This window comes from Ictidomys tridecemlineatus, chromosome 5 (genome assembly GCF_052094955.1).
Source record: "Ictidomys tridecemlineatus isolate mIctTri1 chromosome 5, mIctTri1.hap1, whole genome shotgun sequence".
Lineage (NCBI taxonomy): Eukaryota > Metazoa > Chordata > Mammalia > Rodentia > Sciuridae > Ictidomys > Ictidomys tridecemlineatus.
Window position 1 is genome coordinate 134,111,997 of NC_135481.1, and position 21,268 is coordinate 134,133,264.

Consider the following 21,268-nt stretch of genomic DNA (forward strand, 5'->3'; position numbering starts at 1 on the left):
TTGATTCAATTCCACAATAATTTAATATGGCAGGATCCAGGAGAAATCTTTGTTTAGATATCACAGAATGTCACACACACAGCTATGTATGAATCCTATTGGTCTTAATTTATTCTAAATTAAAAACTTGAACATCTTAAAAGCATAACCTTTCTAAGTTTATAAAAAGGAAGAATTCTTTGAGTGACCTACATAATTAGGAGTCTCATAAGGAAACTCAATTTAGTTTTAAAGTCCCCATTTGAAATAAACAACTATCCATTCATTCCTTGATCAAAATATAGGACAAAAAAAAATCCAAACAGACTTTTCAGGGAATAATTCATATACAACACCTCTTTGTCATTACCGAACTGCTTTCATTAGTAATGATTTCCAGTTAACAATACAATGGTAATATAAACCACCTCGACCTGGGAATATTATTTCCTAATTATTTTTTTTCACTACTAACTGTGCTAGGGCATCACTATAAATTACAGCATATTTTTCATATGTAGCCAAATCTTGTGTTTGGGTTCTGCTATAGTTTAGATCTTTGTGTGTTATGTTGGGGGGCTACTGAGAGTTGAACTTAGAAGTGTCCTATTACTGAGATACACACCCAGCCTGGCCCCCCCCCCCCCCCCCCCCGCCTATTGTCTTTTTGTTTTGTTTTTTTGAGACAGGGCCTTGCTAAGTTGCTCAGGCTAGTCTCAAACCTGGGGTCCGCCTGCCTCAGCCTCCTAAGTTTTTGGGCTTACAGGTCTGTACTACTATGCCCAGATAGAGTTTGGATCTTGAATGCCTCCCAAAGGCACATATGTGAAAGGATTGGCTCCCAGCCTATGATGTCACTGAGAGAATAGAAACTTTAAGAGATGGGGTCAAGTGAGAAAGTTATGTCATTAGCAGCATGCCCTTGAAGGCAATATTTGAACTCAAGCCCTTTCCTCTCTCTTTCACTTCCAAACCACCATAACATGACCAGGCCTCCTCTGCCATCATGTACTGCTCTGCCATAGACTCAAAAACATACAGGGCCAAGGAGACAGCCAAAATAAACATTTCCTTCTTGATTATTTCCGGTATTGTGTCACTGTAATAACAGAGGTTTAATCAATCAGTGAAATAGAAAGTAGGAAATGTTTAAGGTATTAAAAAAATGTATTTAGGAATAACATGCATTGCTTTTCTTAGAGTTCAAAATTAGTCCTGACAGTAATTTTTATAGTGAAAGATCACTTCCTTCCATTTTAGCATTCTAAAGTTAAATTGACATGACACCTTGCTTTTTAAAAACTATTGTTTTTAATTACAGATGGAAACAATACCTTTATTTTTATGTGGTGCTGAGGAGCAAACCCAATGCCTCACACATGCTAGGCACGTGCTCTACCACTGAGCCACAACCCCAGCTGGAGACTCTTCTTGGGGGAAGGGGAGACGGGACTGACTGACATTTCGTCACTATTTATTCTATTATAAAGTCCTATATTTTTCCTTAGGCAGATAAAATACAAAAGGAAAAATTATATCCTGATCTGTGAGCATTATAAGGAATGCAACTTTGGAAACCAAAACCACGCTAGAAATCTTCCCAGATATTTTTTTCCTACATAGTTTCAAGAAACCAAAAACTATTCTCAAAGCAGTGACTCAAGGTTGTTATTCTTCCTATATCCCAAATCCTTCTACCACTGAAAAACAAAATACAAAAATAGACAAGTCCCCAGCAAGCTGTTTTCAAAATGACATTAATCTGATAGGTTCAATAATCAACATTTGACATTTTTAAGTCAGTGCCAATTTCCAAACAGCAAATGCTACTAATTTTAGCTCAACTTTCTTATTGACTTTCTTCCACATTCAAAGTGCATGTTATTTCCTCAAGTTCTTCTTTTGTTGTCTACTCACATATGAGTTCACATAGGGAAACCACCATAACTTCTTAATTCTCAGTGTCTCCTTCTCTACCTCATCTTCTATCAGTTACTTTACAACTTCATATCAACACTGCACATCACAGTCTTCACTGGTTGATTCAACAAATGTTTACATTAGGCCTATTATGTGCCCTTGGGGTTTAAAGGTCACAATTCTAGTTCCTATTCTCAAGTTATTCCTATTCTACAGTTGGTTATTTATTTTTATAACTCTGTAAGGGGGCAAGTATATATTGTCCCCATTTTCCCAAGTGAGCAAATAGTCACAAGAGTTGAGTGTCTCAAGGTCAGGTACCTTTGCAAGCACAGGATTTGAAGCCAGGACTCCTTAAATTGAATGCAGTATGTGATACAACAAACTTTCTCAAGAATTCTAGGGGCTGGGGAAGTGGCTCAAGCGGTAGCGCGCTCGCCTGGCATGCGTGCGGCCCGGGTTCGATCCTCAGCACCACATACAAACAAAGATGTTGTGTCCACTGAGAACTAAAAAATAAATATTAAAATTCTCTCTCTCTCTCTCCTCTCTCACTCTCTCTTTAAAAAAAAAAAAAAAAAGAATTCTATTTAACATGATTTTAACTTTTTGTTCTTACTCTTAAATTATGTTATTTTTTCATGTTGTTTTCTGAAGCAATAACCATGCCTTTTATTTCTATCTTGTTTTAAGCACACCAGGGGGCAGGTGGATAATGACTGCTAAAAACAAAAACTACCACTAATATAGATTATTTACACAGAATGCAGAAATAACTCAGGTTAAAAGGACTTTTTCCATTTTTTCATGAGACACATGCAGCCTACCTGTACCAAATGTTAAAATATTTAAATACTATGGGAAAATAACCTCTTCAGAGCATCTTAAGAAGCATCTCTCAGCGCTATCCCTTGAATCCACAGCTCTCCTAAATGGTGTCAATAGTTGGCTTTCAGCAACATCCAGTACTGGTGGTGGAATTTGAGGTTCCTCTGCATGATGCAAGCTGGCTACAAAATAAGGCTAAGAAAAGAAAGCGGCAAAAAAACCAAAAAACAAAAACAAAAAAACCCACACAAAACACAAAAGGTAATTTTAGAAAGCAAGGGCAGGGCAGGACAGCTCTTCAACCTTAAGGGTCGAGCTTCCACACTGGAAATAGAGAGGGCTAGAGCCTGTGTTTGCTTTATCACATGGGGGAAACTTCAAAGGTTTTCCATAGAATGTTCTTCGCCAAATAAGGTAGGAGGTGGGCTATCCAATTTCCAATGGGTTATGCCCAACTCCAGAGCTAGGAGATCAGTCTCCCTAGCCATGTGAAGACAGAGGCCAGTGCATTGCACAATCCATTGAGTGGAAGAAGCCACAAAACAGATTGCAATGTCAAATCTAAATCTCCTTGGCTCAAGGCCGATTGAAGATGCTCAAATAGCTCAAGGGTGGTTTCCCACAGTTGGCACAGCACAGGATCCTGTTCTAATGCCATAATCAGCTACTGTCTCAACTGGTCAGTGCCCGTGTTTCATTAGTTGATAGATATTTTTAATAATCTTCCTACTTTCAGAAGATACTGAGATGAAGTCAGGCCATTTTTTACTCTCTAGGCTAAACATTTGTAGTATCAAGATCCATGTTTATGTAACACCACTGGCCTGTTGTCTATTAATATGATTACAGAAGGGTATAGTAAAAACCTCAGGTTAAAAATTTATTTACATTTCTGGGCTGGGGATGTGGCTCAAGTGGTAGTGCGCTCGCCTGGCATGCGTGGGGCACTGGGTTCGATCCTCAGCACCACATAAAAATAAAATAAAGATGTTTTGTCCACCGAAAACTAAAAAATTAAAATATTAAAAAATTCTCTCTTTAAAATAAATTTATTTACATTTCTATGTGAATATTTAATTAGGTGCATCCTTTCCAATAAAACAGTTACCTGAAGAAAAGATGACTCTTCAGGAAAAGGGTCAGAGGTGGAGAAATGGATCTAGAGCATGGAGAAGTACCTGGGGAAGTCAATCTCAAGAACCCTAGAGTGGGGTGCTAAAAGAAAAAGTAGATTTAGGAAGTTCACTTTTAATTCCTTTGATCTATGATGAAACTTATACTTAAAAAATATTTATTTTTTAATTATACCTTTATTTCACTTATTTATTTTTATGTGGTGCTGAGGATCAAACCCAGGGTCCTGCACTTGCCAGGCAAGCGCTCTACCACTAAGCCACAACCCCAGCCCTGAAACTTATACTCGTAATATTCCTCTGAAGCTCTTTAATCAGATATGAAGGACTGAGTAATAAAATCCAAATAGATCAACTTACCAAATCAATAAATAGACTAACTGCCAAAATTTGGGAGTGAAGTTGCTTAAATCTTTTTAAAATTTTTGTTTTCAATAAAACTTATTAAAATTATATGAAGTAGAATGAATTCTCTGAAAGGAAATGACAATATCACTATATTTATAGAAGAGGAAGCAGCAAAAGTATGCATCTAGAAATGAATAAAATACTGTAAAATCAACCCAAGTCAAATACCAAAACAGTTAAAACGTAGCATTATCTTCAAAGGATTATAAACTTTTGTATAACATGCAAATTTTTTCCCTGCTAGGTTTTAAGTTAGCAAAAAGCTTTAAAAGTTTGTATAAAATGATGTGTGCCCTAATCCCATCCACCAAAAAGATCAAGACACTGAACTGAGAAGGAGTTTTTCCTCATTTTACAGCTTATTCTTGATTTCCCTCTTAAAAAAAATATCAAGGGGCTGGAGTTGTAGCTCAGAGGTAGAGCATTTGCCTCGTACATGTGAGGCACTGTGTCTGATTCCCAGCACCACATATAAATAAGCAAATAAATAAAGGTCTATCAACAACTAAAAAAAATGGGGGAAATTCAAAGGTTTTCCATAGAATGTTCTTCGCCAAATAAGGTAGGAGGTGGGCTATCCAATTTCCAATGGGTTATGCCCAACTCCAGAGCTAGGAGATCAGTCTCCCTAGCTAACTCAAACTTGTAGAGTAAGCAATCACAAAGTACCCTAGGCACATAACAAACAACAAAAGAAATATACAGTTGTTTTACCTTTCAACTGATGTTATGTACAGTACATTATAAGTACAGCTGTGCATTAATGAACTGATAAACTACCCTCTGTAGAATCTCAGAAATAAGTATATCTGAGCATATGGAAATTCCTTTATCTTACAAAGTAAAAGCAAGCATTTCTATTTTGAAGTTTTTATTTATGTGTTAAAGACAGAATTTCTGGAGGTCAAACAAGGAAAATACATCAACTCAGAGCACTATTAAGTAATGAAACAAAAAAGAATCTGAGGTAGAAGGCAAGGAATATAACCCAGAATGTTTTTAGGGGAGTATTTATTCCCAGCAACAATAACATCTATCCAGGAAGATCTATTTTTTTAATCTTAAATTCCAAAAAAATAATAATCCATTTTCTAAATGAATCGAAACTATGACCAAGAAAAGACACACAAACTTTTGTCATGTTAACAAAGTAAATGGTTTTTCTAAAATTCACTGACATTTCTATCAATAGTAACCATACGGAGGCCGTGGGTTGTAACCATATTGTCCATATTGGGGTGGATAGTAAGGTTCTTGTCTGTGTTGTGGGGGATAATTGTTACCCCAGGATCGTCCATGCCACTGATTTGATCGATTGTCACTTGGCCATCCCCGTCTGCTCTCCCTACCTCTAAACTGTCTGTTATCTTGCAGCCTACAACAAAACAAAAAGGTTAAAACTTCCTTATTAAAACAATCAAACAAAAAAAAAAAAAAGAAGAAGAAATCTATCCCAGTGCATATAAATTCTCAGTAGCAAATAAAGTATAAAACATTTTTCTCTACAGAACATATAGCACAAATTAGTCAATACTTGCCTAAGATTTAAGTCATTCTTCCAGCATCATATTGGACACACTTCACAGAGAAATAGGCAAATAAATATAAACCCAAACCAAATATGGCAGTTCTGGATCAAACTGAAATCTGTTCATTGTATAAAATCAGCATAGTAATTTATGCCATTGATTATTTTTGAACTATTAAATAGAGGTAATTTCCAACTTCTTTCTAGAATAAAATCAAATAATACTTTTTTAATGGGATCAAGTACAAAGATAAATTGTTTGTTTTTTGGTACTGGGGATTGAACCCAGGGTCACTCAAACACTGAGCCACATCCCCAGCCTGATTTTGTATTTTTATTTAGAGACAGGGTCTCACTGAGTTACTTAGTGCCTCACTGTTGCTAAGGCTGGCTTGGATCCTCCTGCCTAAGCTTCCTGAGCCACTGGGATTACAGGCCACGGTACCCAGCTAAGCACAAAGATAGTTTTAAAAGTACATTTACAAAGAAAATATCAGTCTACAAGAAACACTTACTAGGTAGTACATATAACCATGGTGAAAACACTGATTGCTGCCTTCATTGGCTTTATCAAACAGACTAAAGCTAACCTCTTCCAAATCAACATCTGCATTTGTTCTCAAGAAATACATACCTATTGCCTCTATTTCTTTGGTTTCCACCAGATCTGCTATTCCATTCCTCAATAATTGGAGGCATTTCAGGAGGACGTTTCAAGTATTCCTGGTACTCTTTATCATCTTCTGTGAATCTATTTGCAAACATCTCTTCAAAATTTGGAACAGCTTCAGAAGTGTCAGCCATCCTGAAATTCTATAAAGATTTAAGATGTTTATGTAAGAATTAAAAAAAAAATCAACACTATCTTATAATAGTGAAATGATAATGAAAATGAAAAAAGTCAAGAATGAAAAATTTTTGGCAGGTTATTCATAGAAGTACCTGTATTCTTTTAAACTTAACACAGATTTGAGACATTCAGTTCAACATTTCTTGACTACTACAATCCAGGCACTGTACTTGACTAGGAGCCCACCATGCAAAGATAAAGAATGCATCATCGCCTCTACCCCCCAGAACCTCCCAGTCTAGTAGAAGAAACAGCAGTGGTATAAATATAAAGAGATGAACAGATGTTAAGAAACGAGGCTGGAAGGGCTGAGGTTGTAGCTCAGTGGTAAAATGCTTGCCTTGCACACGTGAGGCACTGGGTTCAATCTTCAGCATCACATAGAAATAAATAAATAAAATAAAGATACTGTGCCCATCTACATCTTAATTTTTTTTTAAAAAAGAAATAAGCTGGAGAGAAAAGCAGGGGGCAAATGATGAAAAACTTTGTATTCAGTGCAGGTTTGCATTTTTTCTGATCAGCAAAGGTAGGCTTAAGATGGGAAGTCTCAAGATCCAATTTACTATTTAGAAGGATCACTTTTCTAAAATTGTAGAGAATAGATTTGTGAAATTAGACAACAGGCAGATTATTACAGTAATGTAGGTAATATGCTGAAGGGTTAATCTGAGCTAGGGACTTTGAGGGTTACTCTGAGGCAGGGATTTTGAGAACAGTTTCAAAAGAATTTTAGGAGGAATGAACATTGATGAGATGTGGGAGAAGAGAGGGGAAATAAAACATAATTGAGGCTTCTCACCAAATGACTTAACAGATTCTGGTGCCAAAGGTACTACAGGAAGAGGGATGAATAAGGATATTCACTGAGTTTGAAGTCAGCTGTGGTACATATGTCCAAAATGAGAGTCAATTCACAGGTAACGGAGAGTAAGAGATGAGTACGGGAGATATGTTAATGTTACAAGAATAAGTGAGATTATTTTTCTCCCGCATTTTTATTGATGAATTATAGTGGGATTTGTTGTTACCTATTTGTACATGCATACAACGTAACAATATAAATTGGCCAACATTATTCCCCAGCATGCCCCGCCTGCTTTCCAACTTTCTACTGATCTCCTTTTGGTTTTCATGAGATCCCTTCATCTCCACTTGTTTTCTTTTTTTCTCTCTAGCTTCCACATGAGAGAAAACATACAACCTTGGACCTTCTGAGTTTGACTTATTTCACTTAACAAAATGATCTCAGTTCTACCCATTTTCCTACAAATGAAGTAATTTCATTTTAAAGGGCTGAATGACGCCATTGTGTATATATACCACAGTTTCTCTATCCATTCATGCACTTATGAACACATAGGCTGTTTCCATAGTTTGGCTATTGTGAACTGTGCTACTATAAAAATGGGTATGCATGACTTACTATAGTATGATTACTTTAGGATAAATACCAAGGAGTGGTTATTTGGTGGTTCTGTGCCTAGTCTTTTGAAGAACTTCCATACTGATTTCCATAATACTTGAACTAATTTACAGTCCTACCAACAGTGTAAAAGTATTCCTTTTTCTCCACATCCTCTACCTTATTTATTATTATTTGCATTCTTGATGATTGCCATCCTGACTGGTGTGAGATGAAATCTCAGTATAGTTTTAATTTGCATTTCCCTAATTGCTAATGATGTTGAACATTTTTTCGTGTATTTGTTAGCCATTTGTATTTCATTTTTTGAGAAGTGTGTTTAACTCCTTTGCCCATCTATTGATAGGATTATTATTATTTTTTGGTGTTAAGTTTTTTGAGTCCTTTATACATTCTAGATAGTAATCCTGTCAGAGAGAGCTAGCAAAGATTTTCTCCTATTCTGTAGGTCCTCTCTTTACATTCCTAATTGTTTTCTTTGCTGTGTAAAAGCTTTTTAATTTTGGGAACAAATTTTTACCCCTCAAACATCAGATAGAGCTCTAATCTCTAGAGTATACAAAGAACTCAAAAAGTTAAACAACAAAAAAGCAAATAACGCGATCAACAAATGGGCCAAGGACTTGAACAGAAACTTCTCAGAAAAGGATATAGAATCAATCAACAAATACATGAAAAAATGCTCACCATCTCTAGCAATCAGAGAAATGCAAATTAAAACTACTCTAAGATACCATCTCACCCCAAAAAGAAAGGCAGCCATTATGAAGTCAAACAACAAGTGCTGTCGAGGATGCAGGGTGGGGGGGAGGGAAGGTACACTCATACATTGCTGGTGGGACTGCAAATTGGTGCAGCCAATTTGGAAATTAGTATGGAGATTCCTTGGAAAGCTGGGAATGGAACCACCATTTGACCCAGCTATTCCCCTTCTTGGACTATACCCAAAAGACCTAAAAAGAGCATACTACAGGGACACAGCCACATCAATGTTTATAGCAGCACAATTCATAATAGCTAGAATGTGGAACCAACCTATATGCCCTTCAATAGACGAATGGATTAAAAAATGTGGCATTTATACACAATGGAATATTACTCAGTACTAAAAAAATAACAAGATCATGGCATTTGCAGGCAAATGGATGGCATTAGAGCAGATTATGCTAAGTGAAGTTAGCCAATCCCTAAAAAACAAATGCCAAATGTCTTCTCTGAGATAAGGGGGGTGACTCAAATGGGATAGGGAAGAAGAGCATGAGAAGACGACTACCACTAAATAGGGAAGAGAGGTGGGAGGAAAAAAGAGGGAGAAGGGGAGTTGCACATAAGATGGAAGGAAAACCTCATTGTTATACAGATTACACACATGATGTTGTAATGAGAAAAAGAAAAAAAGTGTGTCAAATTAGATTGGATAGAGAGTAAGGATGGGAGAGGAGGGGAGGAGTAAGGAGGATAGGAAGGGCAGCAGAATAGAATTGACAATATGATTGATGTATGTACATTCCATGTATGTATTATGTGTCAAAATTCATTCTGCTGCCATGTATGACTAAAAAAAAAAGAATTTTAAAAAAGCCTTTTTAATTTGATTTCACCCCATGTATTAACTCTTGGCATTATTTCCTGAACTTTGGGGGTCCTGTTGAGAAGTTAATGCCTGTGCCTATTTGCTGGAGTGTGACATTTTCTACTACATTTTTTACTAGTTATTGCAGTTTCTGGTTTAATGGCTATATCTTTCATCCATTTTGAGTTGATTTTTTGTGCAGTTTGAGGTAAGGTACTAGTCTCATTCTTCTACATAAGGATAACCAGTTTTCCCAGTACCATTTGTTTAAAAGGCTGTCTTTTCCTCAATATGTTTTTGGCGCCTTTGTGTGAATTTGTCTATATTCTATTTTGCACCACTGGTCTGTGTTAATGCCAGGACCATGCAGGTTGTTAGCTACATAGCTTAATTTGAAGACAGACACTGTGATGCCTCTAGCACTGCTTTTTTGGCTTAGAATTGCTTGGGCTATTCTTGGTCTTTTATTCTTCCAAATGAATTTTAGGACTGTTTTTGCTAGTTCTGTGAAGAATGTCATTAGTATTTTGATGGGGATTGCACTGAATCTGTGTATTGCTTTTGGTGATAGGGTCATTCTAGTAATTTTAATTTTGCCTATCCATGAAGATCATGGGAAGTCTTTCCATTTTCCAAAGTCTTCTTCAATGTTCTATAGTTTTCATTGTAGAGGTCTTTCACTTCCTTGGTTAGATTTATTCCTAGGTATTTTCTTTCTCTTTTTTAGGCTATTATGAATGGAATTGTTTTCTTGATTGTTTTCTCAGCAGATTCATTGTTATAATAGGAATGCTATTGATTCTTGTATGTCAATTTTATAACCTAATACTTTGCCAAATTTTTAAGAACTTTTAGTTGTAGATAGACACAATTTTATTTTATTTATTCATTTTTATGTGGTGGTGAGGACTGAACCCACCCCTCACACATGCTAGGCAAGCACTCCACCACAGAGCTACATCCTTCACCTTACTTTGCCAAATTTATTAGTCCTAATAGTCTTTCAATGGAGGTTTTTTTTTTTTTTTTTTTTTTAAATCTTCCAGATATACGATCATTGATGAGATTCTTTAGGGAAAATGTAGACTGTGTTAAGGAGAACCCTGGAGAACATGAACATTTAAAGAACAAAGTTAAAGAAGGGATAAGAGAACACACAGAGAGAGAGGCCAACCAGAAGAGATTATCACACAAAGAAAAGAATAAAGAATGGTCAAAAGTGGCCAGGTAATACAGTGATAGAAAAAACAAAAATAATTAATTAAATCTGGCCATAAGTAGCTGATTATTTTAGAGTAGCTGGGATTGATGCAGGACTGCAATTGATAGAGAATTACACAATTGCAAGGTAAGGAACTAGAGATCTACAGAATGTAGACAAAGCTTAAGAAGACTAGGTAAAAAAAAGAAGAAAAAAAGACAAACTCAAAGTGGTGATACATGCACAACTGTAGTCCCAATTATTGGGGAAGGTGAGACAGGTGTATCCTTTAAGTCCAGGAGTTTGGAGCCAGCCTAGACAACTTTGTGAGAGCCTGTCTTTAAGAAAAAAAAAAAAGGCCAGTAGCTAAAGGGTTAATGAGATTCCCTCCCCCCTTTTTGTACTCAGAACTGAACTTGAACTCAGGGGCACTTAACCACTGAGTCACAACCCCAGCCCTATTTTGTACTTTATTTAGAGACAGGGTCTAAGTGAGTTGCCTACTGTCTCACTTTTACTGAGGCTGGTTTTGAACACATGAACCTCCTGTCTCAGTCTCCCAAACTTCTGGGATTATAGGCATGAACCCCTGCACCCAGGTTATCTCTTTTATGTTACCCAGGATAAAATACCTATAATTGTTTATAAGAGAAAGAAAAAGAGCCAATAAAAAAAGGGGAAATATATAAAATGTAAGAGAGATTGGGGGGGGGGGTTCCGTGCAAGGAGAAAAGCATTTAGATGCACAGCTATTAAAATTTAGGATAACTACTTTTTAAAGGTATCCATTGTATTCTTATTCCAGATCCTGTGACAAATGACACAATAAAGATACTGCCTGGGGCTAGGGTTGTGGCTCAATGGTAGAGGGCTTTCCTAGCATGTGTGAGGCAATGGGTTCAAAATAAAGGTATTCTGTCCATCTGCAACTAAAAAAAAAAAAAAGTAAAAAAAAATAAAGATATTGCCTAATGGTTATAAAAACTGAAATCTATATCAGCTAACTTTTCTAGGCCAATTATGAATTAATTTAACAGGTGGTATTTCTTCACCCATATTCTCAGTCTCTAAATATAGGCAAATATTTTGGCTTAGCCTACAGAAGGTCTAATCCTTGATAAAACAAGGTAAAAGCTCACTTTCTTTAGTCTTCTTTGACCAAGTACTTGTTAGCATTTCCATCCCCTACCTTTTCTAATCCAAACTTCATGTTTCTGCTCTTTGCTTCAAGACTCCTAAAATCTGCCAGATGAGGTAGAACCATGCTATAATCCTAGTACTTGGCAAGCAGAGGCTGGAGGATCATTTGATCCAGGAGTTCAAACCAGCCGAGGCAACATATGGAGAATCCATCTCAAAAAAAAAAAAAAAAAAGACTTATAAAACAAATTTTATGATTTGAGGTATTAACAGCATACTAAAACTTTAAAACCAGACCTTTTCCCTCTTTCTTCTTGTATTAACTCAACTTCTAGACAAAGTTTTTGACAAGGAAATGTTTTATTGGAAAACAGCTTCTTCATTAGTTTGTGTTTTCGCCAGGCCCCCCATTTATAGCTGGTTATGGTGGTGCAGGCCTGTAATCCCAGCAACTCTGGAGGCTGAGACAGGACAATCACAAGTGTGAGGCCAGCCTCAGCAATTTAGTGAGATATTGTCTCAAAATAAAAAATAAAAATGGCTGGGGATATGGTTCAATGGATAAATGCACCTGGGTTCAATACCTGGCCATGTGGTTGGGGGGGGGATCCATATTTAATAATGCTACCCTCATCCTGACAAAATTAAACCAGAATTATTGTTTGGTTACAAGAAACAAAATCTAGATGTCCTACCTTTCAGGCTATTGTTCATAGAGAGTATGCCTTATCAAATATACTTTCAATGCATCCCGGATTGGCAAACTAAGGTCAAATACCCAAATCCAAGAAAAGAATTTTAAAACAAATTCATAGGAACCACAGAAATCACTATATAAAGATGACTTATACCTAATCCATATAGGCAATAAAATGGTAAGGCAAGGAAAATGTGCTACTCTATTTTTGTGTTCTCTCACAGATCTCCCAAAACACAAGTAAACAACTACCATCCCCTTTTTGTACTGGGGATTCAATTCCAGGCCTCTACCACTAGAAATGTAGTACCCCAGCCTCCCCTGCCTCTACACTTTTTCCCTAATTTTGAGATAGGAGGCTGACCTTAAACTTGCAATCCTCCTGTCTCAGCCTCCTGAGTCTCTGGGATTACAGGTATGCGTCACAGCCCTCAGTTTAGCAGAATTTTTAATTGATCCATTCCACGGGTGTGAGGCAGCTGTACTGCTGAATGTTTAGCTTGTTTAAATCTTTGAGGGGGTAAAAAAAAAAATCTTGAAGAAAACTCTCAAAAGATGGAGACGGAAGGGCTAGGTATATAAGGGCCATAGTCAATGAAAAGGTGGGATTAAAAGTGCTCTGAAGACTTCCAACGCTGTGTCCAAAGGGTGCTACTTGCGTTTACCCTGAAGAATTTAGAAGAGGCTACAACACTCGTTCGCTGGGCCTTTAGAACGAACAGGCCAATTCTAGCATTCACAACTGGTATTCCTTTTTTGTTGGGGCGGGGGTAGGCTACAGCCGTTCAGATTTGTATTCGAACAAGACTCATTCACTCACCACAAATAAAACCACACAGAACTTTCGATGCAAGCGACAAACCCTGGTATTGACTAACTAGATGCGCTTTTGCTGCTCTGGGAGATAAGCTTAGTGAAGAGACGCAGGTAAACTGATTGAACTGCGTTTGTTCAGTCTGACCTCCAAGCACATCATAGGTTGTTTACCAAGGCTCCGACAGATCTGCTCCATCCCTAAGCATCTTAGCTGTACGTTAGAGAAGCCGTGAGAGAAGTGGCTTTCGGTTTAGCCACATGGAAAACAGCTCGCCGGCCACACAGCTCCGCCCGCTTCCCTTCTCCTGGTTTCCCAAGAAGGGCCACTAACCCGCCAAAGGCTGTGTCTGTCCAGATCCCGCCGGCCAGCCTCGCGGAGGTGGCGACTTCCAGTCCCACCACACAGGAGAACGCCGGACCCCGTGGGCTCTTTTAGGTAACGGAGACTCTCTTGCTGGAATCCCGCAACCACTCAACTTCCGCTTCCGGCAAGCAAAAGAAAAGGTTGCAGGCAAATCTCGCGATATCTAGAGTTCACCACTTTTTGCCACGCCCCGTTTCTTCCAAAGAAGGTGCGATATGCAGGTAGACTACTAGTGACTAAGCAGCAGATGCCGCGGTCTATTTATGCCCTTGTCTATTTACATGGTGGCTGGGCCAAACGCAAGTTCTAGGATGCCCAGGAGGGGCGGGAAAGGCGACCTCCGAAATGCTGGCGGGATCTGTGGAGGAGCAGGCGCGGGGAGCAGACACTACGGGACTATTCGAGCGATGTCACATCTCACTCCCGCCAGCGCAAGCCTTGGTAGTAAGATTTCTGTAGTCCCTTTGGTACATGTTTTTGCGGAAACATTCAAACTTTGCTCCACCTGCAGTGTAGGTGCCCAGCTACCTCCAAGAATCCCGCGTATTTCTTCTCAAATGTTCCTCAGGTGTACAAATGCTGAATTTCCCAAACCTAACGACCGTTTCCCTCCCAAATGATTTCCCAGACCATGCGCGCCTCTTAATACAACCAACTTGGAAACTTTAATGTCTAAATTGGATGCCCTTTCTTTCCTACCTTTGTTTCTATCAGTGGCCAAGTTCTGTCGATTCTAATCCTGCAGTAAATCCAGCATCTGTCCGATCGCCCTACCCACTGCCTACACCTAATCAAAGTTCTTACTATTATTCCTTGGTTGACAGGAATGAAGTACTTCTCATTGATGCCCTTTGTCTAACATCACCCTCCTGCCAACCTATAGATTCAGTTACCTTCAAGCATGGCTGTGATGTAAAATTATTCATTGCTCCGTTTTGCTTGTAGACTAAAAGCCAAATTTGTTAACTTGGATTTAAAACACTATTTTCTTCTCTTCCCTTTTTATTCTCTCCCTACACATGGTAAAACAGATCATATGAAGTATTTCATGCATGAACCAGGGAAGATTCCAATTCGTTGAACCTGGGAAATTGGAACTGAAAAGGGATATCCATAGGGTAAGTTAAATTAGTTTTGCAGCAGAAATGAGCTCAGAGATCAGATTTGTAAAATTTGAGGTGATAGTGAAATATTCCAGAGAATATTTCTAGAGGGTTGACAGAAATATGGGGTTAAAGCTCAGGAAAGAGAGGCTGTGCTTAAATATGTAAATGTGTGAGTCATGCATGTACTATTTATAAAGAAAAGAAGGCCAAGACCTATACCTAATATCCCTGATGACCTAACTTCCTCCTACTAGACCCTACCTCTTTTTTTAAAATATTTTTTAGTTGTTGATGGAACTTTATTTTATTTATTTGTATGTGGTGCTGAGAATCAAGCCCAGTGCCTCACCTATGTTTAAGAAGCAAGAATAGGAGATGCAAAACTTGAAGACAAGTACCATAACAATTGAGAAACTAAGAAAAATGCTTCCCCACATAGTTTCAGGAATTAGGATATTTGGAAACACAGGTGTTGTCATAGGCCAATTTGCTTTTCTCTTTGTGTGTTAGTTAGCATTCTGTCACCATGACAAAGTACCTGAGATAATCAACTTACTAAGGGAAAAGATTTATTTTGGTTCATGGTTTCAGAGATTTCAATCCATGATCAGTTGGCCCTGGGGCAACATAGTACATCATGCCGGAAGCACACAATGGAAGAAATCTGTTCATCTCACAGCAGAAAACGAGGAAACATAGAAGTAGCTAGGAAGGGGCGGGGTCCTAATATCCCTGATGACCTAACTTCCTTCTACTAGACCCTACCTCTTTTTTTTTTTTTTTAATATTTTTTAGTTGTTGATGGACCTTTATTTTATTTATTTGTATGTGGTGTGGAGAATCGAACCCAGTGCCTCTTGCATGCTAGGCAAGCGAGTTACCACTGAGCCACAACCCCAGTCCCATAGACCCTACCTCTTTAATGTTCCACCATGTCCCAGTAGCACCACAGGGTGAAAACCCAGCTGTTAGTACCCGGGCCCTCGGGTGGACATTCTGGATCTAAACTTTGTTACTATTATGGAATTATTTGTAAATAATATATACTCAGAAAAGTATATATTTCTTTCCTTTATATTCATATATGGCACCTAGGAGATCCTGAGCTTCTGAGAATTTCTATGAAGAACTCAGGATTACCAATTTTCAGGTCTTCAAATGAAGCTATTTCTACTCATAATGTTTTCTTATACTATTATATATTATCAATTATTGTACCTCATTTTCTGATATCAGAAAGTAATCTGATCCATGGCAGAGAATTTTCTAAATAACTAATACTGAAATTTTTTAATTAAACTTTTTTTGGTGGAAATGTACTTAGTTAAATTTAGTACTTATTTCTCTGGTATAACCAGAATATTTGGGCCATAATTTAATCTTTGCTTGGTAACTAAATGTCATAGTATGTTATATATTCCACTGGATAGTAATATTTTTAGGCCTTATTAAATGTATGAGAAAGATTGCCCTTTACTAGTTGATTTGGGGCTGGGGGAATAGCTCGGTGGTATATGCTTAGATTGTATGAGGCCCTGTAGTCAATCTGAAGCACCACATAGATATACAGGTTGATTTTGACCAGGCACACTGGCGCCCATCTGTAATCACAGCCACTCCAGAGGTGGAGGCAAGAGGATCAATTTAGTAAGACTCTGTCTCAAAATAAAATAAAGGGCTGAGGGTATAGCTCAATAGTAGAGTACCTGTGTAGCATACACAAGGCCCTGGATTCAATCCCCAGTACTGAAGGAAAAAAATGTTGATATTGCCATCTATGTTATTTTATACCTCCACATAACTCTGTGTGTGTGTGTGTGTGTGTGTGTGTGTGTGTGTGTGTGTGTGTGAGAGAGAGAGAGAGAGAGAGAGAGAGAGAGAGAGAGAGAGAAGCAAACCAGACGGGATTTGAATCTAGGGACATTCCTACCATTGAGCTGCATCCCCAGTTTTTTGTATTTTTTATTTGAGACAGAGTCTTACTAAATTGCCCAGGCTGGCCTCAAACTTCTGATCCTCCTATCTCAGCCTGCTGATTGCTGACTTGTTGGAATTTCAGGCATGTGCAACTATGCCTGGCTATTCATAATTGTTTTTAATGGCATTTGATTAGAAAATCAAGTTATAGATGTCATTTTTTTTTTTTACATCCAGCAGTTTTTATTTTCTATTTATTTGTTTTCAGTACTGGGGATTAAACCCAAGGCCTCACACATGTTAGGCAAGTGCTTTACTACTGTGCTATACACCTAGCCCTACATCTAGCTATTTTTTTTTTAAAAGATGAGTTTAAACTGTTTACTTTTAAAAAACTTTATTATTTATTTATATTTTATGTGGTGTTTAGGATTGGATCCAGTGCCTCACACATGCCAGGGAAGTGCTCTACCACTGAGCCACACCCCAGACCCATCTAGCTATCTTTAAAAAGGAGAAATAGGCTGACATAAACTATCACTTAGTATAATACCTGGCATAAAGTAAATGTTAGAATATATCTGGGAATTGTAAAAGATAATAGTCAAAATCAGAACGTGAAAATTGGATCATTTCAAGGCAATCCAAACTTTCCCAAATTATAGGTAATATACATTCCAGTAATTTATTATTAAATGTCTTCTTCTTCATTTTTTTTTTTTTTTGATACCAGGGATTGAACTCAGGGGACACTTGGCCACTGAGCCACATCCTCAGCGCTATTTTGTATTTTTTTTTTTTTTTAATTTAGAGACAGGGTCTCACTGAGTTTCTTATCTCCTCGCCATTGCTAATGCTGGCTTTGAATTCGAAATCCTCCTGCCTCAGCCTCCCGAAATGCTGGGATTATAGTTGCTGGGATTACAGGCATGCCACAGTGCCCAGCTATTAAATGTGTTCTTAAGCTTGTATTTCATTGTTTGAAGCACAATATTTCATGTTCTAGTACTTGAAGCATAAAAACTAGTTGAATATCTTATTGTAAAAGTAACAATGAAGCATATGATACATACTATGTAAAAGAATTATGTTTATAAATAAAATCTTCTTCTAATTGGTTTCTTGTAATGACTGTATGCTAATGGCAAAGTCACTCCATTATACTCCCCTTTCCTTAGCATTTAGCATTGAATACAGAAGTTTCAAAAGCTTCTATTTAATTAAGGAAAAAAACTTATAAATGCATAAAATAGAAGCCAAAGTGAATTCTCATTCTGGTAATCAAATGAAGTACTTAAAAATTTGTTTCTTCATAGTATAGAAACCTAAATATTACCATGTAATTATCATAAGCTAGTTTTTGATAACTTTAAGAATCTTTACCTTAAATACTAAAACAGTTAAATGATTAAGTTCAAGAATATTAGAGAATTGTATTAAAGACCTTAAAATAAAGTTCTCTACTAAAAACAATTTAAAAACTTTCAAAACAATGAATATAAAACTGTTTAAAACCATTGACAGTAGATGCATTGTAGGTCAACTTACTGTTGTCAATGTGGAGAGCAAGAAAAAACATTTTATTTAGCAATTGAAATATTTAACAAATACATGTAGAAATCTAAGTATTTTTAGCATAATTCATTTTAAAAATTCAATGTCAATAAGAATTGTGCTCAGGCTGGGGATGTGGCTCAAGTGGTGGTGTACTGGCCTGGCATGCACAAGGCACTGGGTTCAATCCTCAGCAACACATAAAAATAAATAAAGATATTGTGTCCACCTAAAACAAAAAATAAATATTTAAAAAAAAGAATTGTGCTATAACACAAGTAAAAAAAGAACCATTATAACACTAACCATTGTCAAATGAAACACTTTAGAAAGTAAATGACATACAAGTTTGTGATTTGCCTTGACTATATAGATTAGTCTAAAAATCATGCTACTAATGGAACATCCTTTAAACCACAATACTTTACTTTAAAAGCCAAATATCCTCAGTTATTATTTATACCATCTTATCATTAAGGCCCTGCCTACATATAAACTAAGTGAAATGAAGAACTGAAATTAAGTTTTTAATCATAGTTAACCTAAGCACATTATCCCTTACCCTCCCACTCCCAACTCAATAAAGTGAGTATGGTATCAGTTTTAATTACTACTCTAGGGGAAATTAATTAAAACTACAAACCAGAAAATAGGTTTAATCAACTTTTTTTGGGTTGTATTAGTTTAGTGGCTTTTAAAATTTTATAAAAGCTATGTAGATTAAGAATAAAATATCCAATTTATCAAATCACTTAAAATGAAATCTGTACCATGAGTTGGAGATTTATTATTATATATTCAAACTCTTAAAAAAAAGCATTTTGTGAAGATGTGAATTTGGTGTCAACATACATTATGTATAATCAGGGATGATAAATTGTGGTATAAAGGTGTATTAAGAATTGTAATGCAAAAAATAATGATAATAAGAGAGCTCATGTATAATGGCATAATAAATAAATAAATAAGCAAAAAAAATTGATTCTGGGAATGAACCCAGGGTTTCATACATGATAGGGAAGTACTCTACCACTGAGCTACATCCCATCCCCTAATGTTTATTGTTATTTTTTAAAATTTTATTTCAAGACAAAGTCTTGCAAAATTGCCTAGGCTGGCCTCAAACTTGAGATCCCCCTGCCTCAGCCTGCTGAGTAGTTGGGTTGGAATTTCCATTGGTATTGAGATGTGTTGTTTATATCAAATTAATCCTGTTGTTAGTCTTCAAAAATAATAATATATGGGCTGGGGTTGTGGCTCGATGGTAGAGTGCTTGCCTAGCATGTGCTCAGCACCACATGAAAACAAATAAATAAAATAAAAGGTTTTGTGTCCAACTACAACTAAAAAAATAAATATAAAAAAATAATGTATACATGTTTATTGGGGAGAATGAGAATATGACAGTAAATATCAGTTTTGTGTGTTAGGAAAAAAATGTCTTTAAAACATTTTTACCTCCCATAATGATTTACCTATCAAAATGACTGACTTTAGTAGGAAACTGAAACTTTTTAAAATCCATATTTGATAATGGATTAGGGACATTAGATTTTTCCAATTTTTTTTAATATTAAGTACACATATGGAGGAAGATGACTGTAGGACTATATATCTTCAAATTGCTATTACATGATTTCTTGTGACTTTTAGTAGCATTAATACATTTTTTAAAATAAAAACAATCTAAGAGTTTAAGAAGAATATAGTATTTCTCCTGCATGGTGAGATTGGAGTGGTTTTTCATTTTTTTTTAACTTTATACATTACTTTTACAATAAACTTCCAAGAGCAAAAAAGATAGCTGTGTAATGTTGGGCACCAACTCACCTATCATGTAACCAACTCACCTATCATGTAACCACTTTGATAATAAATAACTGACAAATTAGCCAAATCTACCATATGGTGATTTACAGAAGTTATTCAGATACCTGAAATGATTATAGATCAGACATAATGAATGCCACAGAGAGAATACAGAAAAAATTGTTATGATTAAAGCCAAGTCTTTAAATAGGCATACTTTCTTAGAAAGTTTTCAACTATTTTATCCACCTCAGAGATTCTGTTAAGCCTGTGTAATGTCAGAGATTACAGAGTATTTTTACAATTCTGCTTTTAATATAATACTTCCCATAGGCATGATCTAATTTAAGTGTGGGTCATTTTAATATAAATCAGCAATCTAAAAATTTACATTTTATAAACTAATTCTAAGGCTGGGGTTGTATCTCAGTGGTAGAGCACTTGCCAGGCACATGTGAGGCACTGGGTTCAATGCTCAGCACCACATAAAAATAAATAAATAAAGTTATTGTGTCCATCTACAACTAAAAAATAAATAAAAAAAACAAACTATTGCTATCCTAGAAAAGTATACAATAAATATACAGACATCAGAATATATGCCTCTAATATATATATATATATAAATTTAATCAGTTAGCCTTACTGTGTAATTCCTTAAAATAAAATAAGAAATAAATTTGAAAATTGCATAAGCTAGAAAAATCATGGCATTCTATAGGTAATCCTATTTTATAAATATAGTAACTAAACAGTTTTTAAAATTAATTTATTTATTTTAATTAGGTATATATGACAGCAGAATGCATTTTGATTCGTTGTACACAATTGCAGCACAACTTTTCATTTCATAGGTTATACACGATGTAACATCACACCATATATGCAGTCATACATGTACCTAGGGTAATGATGTCCATCTCATTCTTCCATCTTTCCCATCTCTATGCAACCTCCCCATCCTTCCTCCCCTTTGCCCAATCACAGTTACTCCATTTTTCCCATACCTCCCCCTTCCC

The 21,268-nt window shown here is 36.5% G+C and overlaps 2 protein-coding genes across 6 annotated transcripts in view; one reads left to right on the forward strand and one right to left on the reverse strand.

Moving 5' to 3' along the window:
* Positions 1 to 5,122: 5,122 nt before the first annotated feature.
* Ramac (RNA guanine-7 methyltransferase activating subunit) lies at positions 5,123 to 13,996 on the reverse strand. The gene is made up of 3 exons (XM_005320190.5): positions 13,831 to 13,996; positions 6,431 to 6,609; positions 5,123 to 5,643 (listed from the first exon to the last, which is right to left on the reverse strand). The coding sequence occupies exons 2-3, from the start codon at positions 6,598 to 6,600 to the stop codon at positions 5,454 to 5,456; spliced, it is 360 nt and encodes a 119-aa protein (XP_005320247.2). The 5' UTR covers positions 6,601 to 6,609; positions 13,831 to 13,996; the 3' UTR covers positions 5,123 to 5,453.
* A 57-nt stretch (positions 13,997 to 14,053) lies between these two features.
* Homer2 (homer scaffold protein 2) overlaps positions 14,054 to 21,268 on the forward strand; it is a 133,551-nt gene continuing 126,336 nt past the window's right edge. For 2 of the 5 annotated variants that reach the window (XM_078051108.1, XM_021722938.3), the window contains exons 1-2: positions 14,062 to 14,304; positions 14,895 to 14,981. The gene's annotated coding sequence lies outside the window, so the exon portion shown is untranslated. Of the gene's footprint in view, positions 14,308 to 14,894; positions 14,982 to 21,268 lie in introns of all 5 variants that reach the window. The other 3 variants (XM_021722941.3, XM_021722940.3, XM_078051107.1) reach the window with 3 other exon arrangements.

What these genes read in the sequence shown, in the direction of transcription:
- Ramac (XM_005320190.5), bottom strand. Translation starts at nt 6,600, where the DNA reads ATGGCTGACACTTCTGAAGCTGTTCCAAATTTTGAAGAGATGTTTGCA. An exon ending in CAAAGAAATAGAGGCAATAG is followed by an intron (nt 5,644 to 6,430) that starts GTATGTATTTCT and finishes GTTTTGTTGTAG; the next exon opens with GCTGCAAGATAACAGACAGT.